The 11,574-nt window shown below is 31.4% G+C and overlaps 1 protein-coding gene across 1 annotated transcript; it reads right to left on the reverse strand.

Annotated features, from left to right (window-relative positions):
- Nucleotides 1–5,229: 5,229 nt before the first annotated feature.
- LOC117930912 (sulfite oxidase) lies at nucleotides 5,230–10,324 on the reverse strand. The gene is made up of 12 exons (XM_034851700.1): nucleotides 10,155–10,324; nucleotides 9,785–9,900; nucleotides 9,636–9,698; nucleotides 9,374–9,410; nucleotides 9,141–9,222; nucleotides 8,588–8,706; nucleotides 8,363–8,458; nucleotides 7,778–7,888; nucleotides 7,590–7,691; nucleotides 7,378–7,425; nucleotides 6,565–6,780; nucleotides 5,230–5,734 (listed from the first exon to the last, which is right to left on the reverse strand). Exons 1-12 carry the CDS (start codon nucleotides 10,227–10,229, stop codon nucleotides 5,618–5,620), a joined length of 1,182 nt encoding a protein of 393 aa, XP_034707591.1. The 5' UTR covers nucleotides 10,230–10,324; the 3' UTR covers nucleotides 5,230–5,617.
- Nucleotides 10,325–11,574: the final 1,250 nt, after the last annotated feature.

Below are 11,574 nucleotides of genomic sequence, written 5' to 3' on the forward strand. Positions count from 1 at the left end.
GATCCAGGTTTTTAAAATCATGGTAAAAATTGAAGCCTAACTATTAAATTATAAAACTTCTTCATTGTATTAAATTTGCAAATAAATTATATAACAAAATTAATATTTTTTTTCAAATTTTTATTGTATAAAAGTATAAAACACTTTCACAATTATTTTTATAATAATTATATAATGTAATTAAAAATAATAATATAAATTAATCAATATAATAATTTCAAATCATAAAATAAAAAAGACATGCAAATAAAATTAAATATTATAATTTTTTTCATTTTAAATATATCTTGTTATTTAAATATTATAAATGTTTTATTTAATAAAATTTAAAATATTAATATATTTATATTTCTCTTCATCATTTACTTTGATATATGAAATATAAAAATGAAATATTATTAATTTTTAATTTTATATAATTTTAATTTCTTATAATTATTTAAAATTGTATATAATATATAAATTATTATTTATGACATCACTGATTTGACCGTGGTCCAATCAGTGAATCGATAACTTTTTGAAAACATTGTTAAAAAAACATTCAAAATTAACTTAGTGATTAAATGCTACATGATTAATCATATTCAAAAAATGAATTTCCCCTACTTGATCTCCAACCCCCCAAAAAGGCATCTCAAATAAACTTATTATATTGAGTCGGTGTTTTGTTAAATCAACTTACTGACTTAAAGTAACTTAATAATTTAATTTAAGTTATTAAATAAATTAAGCATATATATTAAAATAACTTAATGGTATGACTTAAAATAAAAAATAATTTTAAATAATAAGTAAAAATGATTAACTTATTTTTAAGTGCACATTTTTTTTTATCTTTTTTTACCCTCATTTGCCATAATTATCTACACGATCTTTTTTGTTACTCCATGACACATCTATTGTTCATCAACCTCATTTACCCTAGTTATAATTTATGAGACAAATATGTTAATTTAATAATTTAAAATAAATTTTAAGTTAATTTTATCAAACAACTTTAATAAGTAATAAGTTTTAAGTCAACAACTTAAATATAATTTAACTTAACATCACCTCAAGTCATTCAATAATAAGTATTAAGTTTTACTAAATACCCTTTTAAAGTCTTAAAGAAATTGTCACTTAATAAATCTTAATTAGTTAAATAAAATGAATGCAATTTAATATTAACACTGGTTCCATTACCACCCATCACCCATAAAAAATGTAAAGCAAAATTTTTTTTTTTTGTTTTTTTGACATATTTATTGAGAAGCCCACATAAAAGCAAAATTTAATATATAACAATAATAGGTTGTTTTTAAGCTTAGGTAAGGATGAATGAAAAACATTTAGAAATAATAATAATAATAATAATAATAAAAATTATCCTAAGTGCATCCATGAGTTTCATCTTACGTAGTGTGTTAGGCAACTGGAGTTTTTAAGGATCCATTTCTAGTTACTTTTGAATCTCTTATAAGCGTATTTGAGCCTTCCTTTGTATTTGACAATAAAACGTAAAAACTTCATTCGATTTAAATGTGTTAATATACTTAACCTCATTCTCTAATCTTTTAAATGTAATTAGGAGAACTTTTGAGTTAACAAAGTTTATTTATCTAAGAAAATTTGAAAATTTATGGTTTTAAGTATAGGAAAATCAATAGAGTTGTTTTAGAACAATTTTTATCCATAATTTTTTAGTATTAATTAGGTTATGTCAGCATTTTCAAAAACAGAAAATTGTAATAACTTCTATATAAAATATAAAAACTATTTGAAAGTTATATTGAAAATGCAATGGTTTTTCTTAAAAATTGATTAGAAATGTGAGGTGTTAAAAAAAATTACTACTTCAAATTTAAAAATTTTTAAAGTATTTTTTAAGTACATAAGGTAATTTTATACTTTTTGTGCAAGATTTTCTACTTTTTAGATAGAAATTTCTATTTAAAAAAAAAAGAATTTATCTAATATTTAAGTTTCAAATTATTTTATAAATAATTAGAATTATTAATAAATCCAATATATTAAATTCCCAATAAAATTTTTTGTTAAAATATAGTTATGTGTAAAAATGAATAAATAAAATTAGGGACAATTGTGTTTTGAATCTAGTTGGGCCCAAAAATTAAGCTTTGGTCCATATAAGTTCACTATTTAAGCCCAAGACCTAGAGGAAGTGTGAAAATTGAGAAGAATGACATAAATTTTTTATCTTTCTAAAAATGACATTTATTGACTACGAAAAAAAAAAGTAGAAAAACATTAATTTAAATTTTATTCCTTTTGCAAACCTAAATAAAATTTAATATAATTTAGTGATTTGGAAAAAAAAAACACCATTTTCCATAAAAATAAAAATAAAAATAAATTATTATTATTTAAAAATCAAACATCTTAGAAAATATATATTTTTAAAATTGTGTATATAAAAAATAACTGAAAATATGTCATTTTTTTTAAATGATATATTTTAATATATTTTTTTAAAATTAGTTTTTTAAAAATAATAAATTTTCAAAATAATTATTAAAAAAAATTTAAGATAAAAAAGTTTTTCAAACATTATGGAAGAAAATAGTTTTGAAAGGTATATTGGTTTCTTCATATTTTATATCTTTCCCATCAATTATACAACTTTTATGAGTCAAATCTTAATTTTTGGGTCCAACTGGGTTTAAAAGTATTCGGGATGAATTTGGTATGTGACTTTTTAATATCAATTTAAATAATTTTAAGTTTCATGACTTTATAATATTAATTGCACCGATTTTGTGTTTCAAATTATTTTTAAAAAATTAATAAATTTTATATATTAAGTATTAATTATTTTGAAATTTATTTGTATAATGAAAAAATTTATAGAAGTCAAAGAAAAAAATGTGTGTAATTAAAAATAAAAATCATATTTGAATATTTTCTGTAGTAGTTGATGGAAAGAATGAAAAAAAAGAAAGAAATTGTATTTTATTTTTTTGTTTTTTATAATTTTTTTAAAAATTACTTTTTATTCTTTCATGTTTTCTTTTTCTTTTTCTTTTTATAAATAAATTAAATAACTTTGAATGTTATCAACTTCAATTTGTTTTAAAAACTTTTTTAGAGAAGAACAATTTAAAAATGGACTTTTATTTTTTAAAAAAAAAAAAAATCATTTTTAAATCCCATCTAATATTCTGAGCATGTTGGTGACATGGTGTACTTGCTTATCTTAATAACAATAAAATATGTTCGAAATACCTAATTTGTCTCACACGTGAGAAGTTGCAATCCTATCTTCAAATCATATTCAGTTCATAACGATCTGATATATATCATTCATCTTGATAGCTGATGCTCACACACACACACACACAATTTATATTGGAAGCTACTGAAGCAGTAGAGAAAGGGGCCCAATTCAATTCAAGAGCGACAGGGGAAGCAGAGAGCAAAAGGGTGTACTTCAGCAGTCTCTCTCTTCCTAACAGCGCATGGTTTCTTCCTTCCTTGGGGAAATCGATGTGACAGAAATGGTATCATTTAAGGGCAGTGAGTCAGTGATTCGACATCCCCAACCTCCCCACCTATATAACAGGTGGACCAGTCACTAGCAGGCAGCCTATGCTTTAAGCCTCTTCATCGATTCAGCAACCTATCCACCGGCTGGGCTTTATATGCAACGACTCAAAAGGCTTTCATAAAGCTGATCATCATCCTCCCCAAAAAGGAAAAAAAAAAAAAATCGATCGTAGGGCCTTTGCAATAAATTGAACCCGGCTTCTCCCATCACAAAAAGCAAGTTGAATTCGGTCACTCCACAAGTGGCATGATGGTGGAATGGAGAATCCATGCTCTCATCCACACAGTAGTGATCTCTTTGTTTTTCCTGTAGCCGACCAAACATATGGGGGGATACTATATCAACGTAGGAATTCTTATGATATATTATGAACTGTAAACATTTATGGTATCTCTGGATTCTATAATTGGTGAAATGTCTTATACAAGTATGGCTGTGTGGCCTAGGATTAGGGTGGGGGTGGAGGTGGGGGTGGCAATCCATTGGACGGGTCTGGGGGCTGTGTTTGTACCCACCATTCACCGCGGGTGTGACACAAGTGGGGACGATAAAAAATACAGAAAAGCAAATGGCTATGCGGATGGTCATGTGTGGAATGATTGGAATCCGGTGAATTTAATATAATTACTCCATGACTGAAGTGATCAAGGAATGGCGTTTTCAATTCACCTGGGTCATGTCAATTTTATATGCTGAGAATGACTTCCATGAATGGGCAACGCAGCGAAAGAAAGCTACGCTTGAACTTTCAAAGCAGATGACGAGAGAGGTAATAATAATTTACAGATATGTAAGGCTAGAATACAATGAAATGAATATGTATTTTATTGTTCAGGGATTAGGATTGTGACATGCATTTTGATGATGTAGAAAAATTTAATCCTTTAAGGAGTCTATCATTTGTCAGCAGTGGGTCCAAATGGACGTGCCCTTTCAGAGCAAGTGGCATGTGTCATAGCTCAGAGTCAGGCAAAGACAAGAATAGGAGCTTGAAAGTACAACCAACAAGGTTACATGGTGAAGGTCCACCTACAGAAGTCATTTCGAAAGATACTACTTTGGAAGAGAAAAAGGGAGAAGATAAGAGGTGTTGAATGCCAAGAGAGATTAGTTATAGATTTACAATAATTGAGTGATTGATCTTTTGAAAATTCTTGAATTTTCACACTCAATCAAAGGCATGACAGCAAAAACCAATTTACATGGGCCATGGTGAATTCTAAGAGCCTAGTAAGGCCACAATAAACTTATAAAAGCATAATGATAAATACTAATTGTGTCAGATATTATGCCTGTGAAAGTGAAAGGAATGCATAAAAGTATCAATTGCTCTTAATGAAGAATTTAATTCCTCCTGAAGGATCCTCTACTAGAATTTAGAGCTACCATAAGTTGGAGAATGTGAAAGTACCCTGCCGTTATTTGGAGCTGCTGAATCATTAACTCGCTTTATGCAGTCAGAGTCAGAGGCATCTACTTTGCTGCATAGTGCTTTTTTAATGACCTTCCCCTATCTACTTGTTAAAGCCTGATGCCTTCAACAAAATTAAGACACAATTTAGATTTGTCAAATATGATAAGAGCCAATCTCATATGGCCTGTGTATGAATGAATGCCAATCTCATCCCTAATACGATTACCGAGATCAAGTGAGTTGAATATGGCTGATAATGTAGAAATTTCAGTCAAAACAGGTAATTGATGAGACAGTGGTAAATTCACCAGAAATCCATGGGTTCATATCCATATACAGGTAGGCGGATAAATATGGATGGCTGAATAGACCTGCTCACCAGCTAAGTATAATGCATAGAACTTCTATATGCTAGGATGGGCTCATTGGGCCCAGCTGTAAGATTAATCCGCTATGGGCTTAACATAACCTGTGCCTGCAAACGATACCACATAAAACTGGTACGAGTCACACACAAATCTCAATTACAAATGAAGATGCTCCATTGATCCAGCATCATTATTTTTGTAAGCAACACACAGAAGAGAAAAGCCAGTCATGGATCACAGCACAGCAAGAAGCTCATTCGATTATTCAGTTCTATTGAGTTCTGTCTACATAGTGGAATGACCAACTCGAACCTGAACCTTGTGCCACGATGTGTTCAGTACCCCTCTCAAGTTCCAGATTTCTTCCACACTTTCAGGTTGGACATTTGCTGCTGTATCCACCTGCCCATCAATGGAATGAGAAACATGATGAGTACAAAACTACACTCAAACCGTAGCATGGATTGCAACTCATATAGGATGCAAATTTCTCATGGGTCACTCTGCATGGGCTGGGACCAGAAGTTATCAAAACGTTAGTAGAAAGGTTCAAGTTGAACTCTGCAGTCTACCTATCCCAAAAAAAAAAAAAAAGGTTGGACTCTGCAGTCCCCTCATAACTAAGCATAGGACAACAGACCCATGTATGTTATAAAAATTTGTGTACATATTTTCGTTCTTTGTTTATATGTAAACACACATGCATAAAAGCATGTGCTAAGCTGCCAAGTTTGGATACAGATCGTGATTTGCAAGACAATCAGTTGTCAGCATTCTAAATTGGTTCTACCTGGGAAAGGATCATGATTTATCGGTCAGTAAAGGGCAATAATAACCAAGAAAATAGGAAAATTAAACAAGTGTGTCAGGGCTGAAAGTTGTATAGAGAACCAGCAGCATAAGCAATCCATTTGTGTTGGAGAAAGACTTTTTGCAACCATGCTTGACCAACACCCACCCAAAACAACAATTATAATTTCATACAAAAATGTTGATTGTCACTACTCTACCTGATCTAATTGCTCTCAGAACATCTGGAAATGATATTATAGCTGACTATTATTATCTGGTCCCAATCTTAATCTTGAAGACACATTCTCTAAAATGGGTTCACCTCAGATGGTATATGTCCTGGACATATAATATAGTTTTGGGATAAAATCTCAGTCAGTGTAAGGGTGTAGACATTGAATATGACAGGCAATGATGCCATCACAAGAAACAAGACATACCGCTTTAGCAACTATTTCAGTACTGTGAGGGGCATCAACTTTGGCCTCAAAAAGCACCCATGCCCATTTGTCATTGTTTTCATCATCAGAAACATATGGAATGCCAGGCTTCTGGTATCTGGAAGCTTCTACCCAGGTTTTGCCACCATCAACAGAAATATCTACCCTCTCAACTCCACGGCCACCTCCTGCTGCAGCATATCCACTAACAGTTATCTGCACACAGAAATAAAAATGAGCTAGTTGGTAGATTTTGCAAAGCAACCCAGGTCCATCCATCGAGGTGAAGACAGGCAGCAATACCTGCCCCTACAGTGACAAATTCAGGTTTTGGGAATAATTAGTTTCCAAGGGCAAGGGTCAAGGAACAAATTTGTGCACCTTGAACTCCTTCAGTGGTTGGGTGAACATCCACAGCAGCAGATAGAGATATATAATGGAAAATATCATCAATATTTCCAGAGAGATTCAAAATAAATTTGACAGGCAAACCACTCAAATCATGGTTAAAAAGCACCATAAGTTAATGCCATCATTTTATAATAAATCAGAAAAAAAAAAAAAAAAAAAACAGAAACATTATTAGAAATTTATTTCGAATATTCATGTAAATATTTTAAGATTACTAAATCGCACAATTTTATAGGTACTTAAGCACAATGGAAATGTGAGATATGTTTGGGAGTCTCAAAGACTTGGAGAATAAATAACTACCTTTTGTGGATTCAAAAGGTAAAGCTGAATCTGTTAGAAACCCAATGTTTTGTGGAAATGTGCTTTATCATACAACCAATAATTGCAAAGAGAACTAACCTTTCCATGCTTTATCACATTGATGTCTTCCAGGGAGCATATTGCACACTGTCAGCAAATCCACAAGGATTGATCAGGTAATATTTGCCTTAAAACAATTCACTCTGAATCAGCATATCACACTCTCACAAACTAAATCCATATTTATCCTTATAGAACCATAATTGCAAACATTGTTCAAAAAAAAAAAAGGGGTAGCATCAAGTAAATGCCTGAATAGGAAAATCCATTATTGGCCTCCTGGTAGACCACTCAATATTATCCCAATTCACTGAAGGTGGAAACATTTTGTAGTCTTTTTGCATAAAAAACCCCTGCAAAATAGCAATATAAACTCTATCATATGACAGAGTGAAGAAAGAAAATGAATAAAATATCAAAATGAAAATGGCATTCCAACCTGGCATGGCTCTGCAATAATATTGATGGAATCCAGCCATTTAACTGAACGAGCACCAATGACCCCTGGGACAATGACGCGCAACGGATACCCATGGTCACGGTTCAGAGGCTTTGCCATGATAAGAAGAAAGAAAAATGAAGTTAGAAGAATCGATTATGATATTATGTACACAAATTTTGAATTACCAGGGATTTAGTAAGGCAGGATAGAAAGATGTTTAAAACATATAATACAGAAAAAGAGATATGACTGAGCAAGATTATGTTAAAAAAAATGAGACTTTCATATGCAAAGACAGAACACCAGAGATACATCATTATTTGACCATGGAAGATTATATTCACAATCCTTGTAAAAGTAACTTACTGTGTTCATGGGACACAGGGAGGCCAATTACAGAAAAATAACAGAAGGGTCAAAATATTCACCTCATTACTAACATTAGCAAGATAAAGCTTTTTCTCCATTTATACTTTTTGGTAGCAAACACGGTTTACCATAATGAACATGCCGACATAAAAGGATGAGAATCTTCAAAAAGGATAAGCATATAAACCCTTCTCAGAAGGCAAGTTCACTAACCTCTCCATTCATCTCATAAGCAAGCAAAACATCAGCTTCAGGGTTTGAAGCCTGACTTAGTGGAATTGATGCCTTATAAGGTCCCCCATTCTCCTCCTACATTTTTTTGTGATTGATGAAAGCATTAAAAAAAGTAGCATACAAGATCACTCATAAGCTAGTAAAGGACAACCACAAAACAGCATACAAGATTAAGAATAAGATTTAAAAGACCAAAGCTACAACCTTACACATATCAACGCTCACAAATTCAACATGTTTTCCACCTGACTGTGTGGTACTTGTGAACTTAGGTATCCCAACAAGTTCAAGAACATCTGCCAATTTGGCACCACCCCAGACAGCTGACAGGAATTTAAAGAAATATGGGAAGTTAACAGTTAATAAAATAATTAAAAAAAATTAAAAAAGAAAAACCTCAACCCCATCAGATTTCTGTCCAAGAATGAAACTTCCTACACAGATAGCTAATAAAAAATAACTATAAAAATTACTTCTTAAAAAGGGTGAAGGAATGATAACTTAAATATTTTTCCTTTAAAAAAGGGAGTAAAGAATTTTACTTCTGGCTTTTCCAAGAAAATAATTCACCGAAGGGATCGCGTTTGTTCCAATAGATTTCATGACCAGCTCAGCTCCCTTCAAAGTTCAAAAGATTCTAAACTCTCCAGTATTTTGTTAGCAGGCCATCTTATTGTCTACTAGATTTGAAGCTAATCTACACTAATTGTACTAAAAGGAGCAACAAGCTTGATCTTGGATGATGGAGATAATAAACCATTTCCAATAGCAGCAATATCCCAGCCGACTCCTTTCACGGTTCTGACTTTACTCATAGCTGTTCTTCTGTTACCTGCACACTGCACAACTCAAAACCAGGCCAATTAATGAGCTCATGAAATTCGATTAAGAATAGAACTGAAGGTACTATCTAAAGCTTGTGGGGGAGGGATTCCAACTAGAGGACTCAACCCCAACATTAAACCAAAAAGATAAGTATATGAAACATACTTGTAAAGTGGCAGTAACATCATACTTTGGAAGATCCCTGTTATCACACAACATTAAATCCTTGTTCAATTAAATATGTACAACATACTCTCATTAATTTCTTTAAAGGAGAATAAACAACAAATTTTGCTCGAAAGAAGGTTAAACTAGAGGTACAGCGGCTCAAAGTAGATACATATCATTCACCACTCCCTGGTGTAAAAATAAATAAATAAAATAAAAATAAAAAAGTGAAAAAAATAAAATAAAATCCATGTCTCACCAGATATCTTTCATGGACAGCATTTTGGGATGTTCAATCAAACCACGCACAGAAACAGAGTATCTATTTAGACAAACACGAGCAGAAATCAGTTCAAGTTCACTAAAATAGAGTACGTTGAATGGTTTAATCAATGTAGAGCCTATTACCTTTCTATGTCATCAACAATAGGGATTGGTCCATGATTTCTCTTGTAGAACAAATCCACTGGCGTCACATAAGTGGTAATCAACATTGAACGCGGTGGTTCGGCGTTAAAAGGCGCCTGCACCAAGAATGGCAGAGTGAAATATTATTAATACACACACATATGATTAATTCTGTTTGCCTCGATGGAAACTTTTTTCCTATGAGAAGAGAACAAATAAATTGACTTCAGGAACAATTTTGAAGACAACGCAGGAAGAAAGAAGGGAAATCCTGAAACCAATAATAGGATTGGGCTTTAGAGTGTGTTTCAACTATTTTTCTTTAATTTCTCAGGAACCAAACGGAAATGATTACGAATAAAAAACCGACCTTGGCATTGATCCGGAGGCATGGATGACGAGCGGGTTCTCGTGAATAATCGGATGGCCCTCTGAGGCCCGGCATTCTTGAAGCTTCTTCTTTGAAGTCTTAGGGTTTGATTTCTCTGCAAAATTTAGCGAGGAGAGAGGACTTCGGGGTTTGCTGATATAAAACGAGCACTGACTCGCGTCGGAAAGTGATATGGTGGATTCCGTGGCATTTCGCTGGGGTCGGCTCCGACGATCTGAGCCGTCCCAGCCCCATGGGAAGCGTTGATTTCAATAAATGAGGTGGGCCCAAAGTTGATCAGGGGAGGTGAAAATCGGCAGCTTGCGGATTTTGTTGTTTTTTTTTTTTTCTGAGAAGAATCAGTGGGAGCTACCGCGAAATCAGGCCGTTCATCTTGATTTGGTTGTAGGTCCATATGTGGCGGTAGAGCTGAGGACATTGTGACATTTGGATTGGCGGAGGTGTGAGTGGCTGCCTTGAAATCATCCACTTTGTAACATCACTACTGCTTGTCCCTATGAACATCCACTATGTCCAATAAATTTTTGAAAAATAAAATAATTCTTTGACGTTTTTTTGTCTGATAATTCATTTTTTAAGAATAAAATTAAAATATTTTTAATTGTTTTTATTGAAAAATTAAATACATAAAATATTTTATGTACTTAGAATAATTACTCTGAAGTGCCTTAAAAGAGTGTAACAAAAATTTTTATCAATCATAATTGGATTGGAATGTATGTTTCAAATATAACTAATTTTGTGAGACAAATATATATAAGTTTTATATATCGAATAATATAATACAAAAATATTTATCACAATGAGGTGTTTGGTATATGGGAATATACATATTTCATTCTTTTCCTCTTTCATTCTCATGTTTGAATAAATTTTATGAGGATATGAATAAAATAAAAATGATCTGACATAAATCAAAGAAAATTTATAAGTGAGATTTCAATTCATCGTAGGTGATATTCTGATTCATTTATCCCATAAAAAAAATATTAAATAGTCTAAAATTACTATTTTACTCTTAAATTTCTCTCATCAATTATTTATACCTTTTCATCCCATAACAAGACTATTTTTTTTAGTCTTATTATTTAGTGAAAAAAAGAAAACTTTCAAAATTTATTTTTTTAAATGAAAATAAAAAATATTTTAAACTGTGTAATGATATTATTGTTATTTTTTTTATTATCATTCATATTATTACTAAACATTAAAATGAAAATAAATAATTATTCCAATCTTGAATTTCTATGGTTATCCAAACACTTGAAATAGAATCAATAAATTTATCAAAATATAGGAATAAAAACAAAATATTCATTTACCTTTCTGTTCCCATGTACCAAAAACCATTATAAAGTTTATATATTTTAACTAAATATAAATATAATATTACATATCT

This window comes from Vitis riparia, chromosome 14 (genome assembly GCF_004353265.1).
Source record: "Vitis riparia cultivar Riparia Gloire de Montpellier isolate 1030 chromosome 14, EGFV_Vit.rip_1.0, whole genome shotgun sequence".
NCBI classification, from domain to species: Eukaryota; Viridiplantae; Streptophyta; class Magnoliopsida; order Vitales; family Vitaceae; genus Vitis; species Vitis riparia.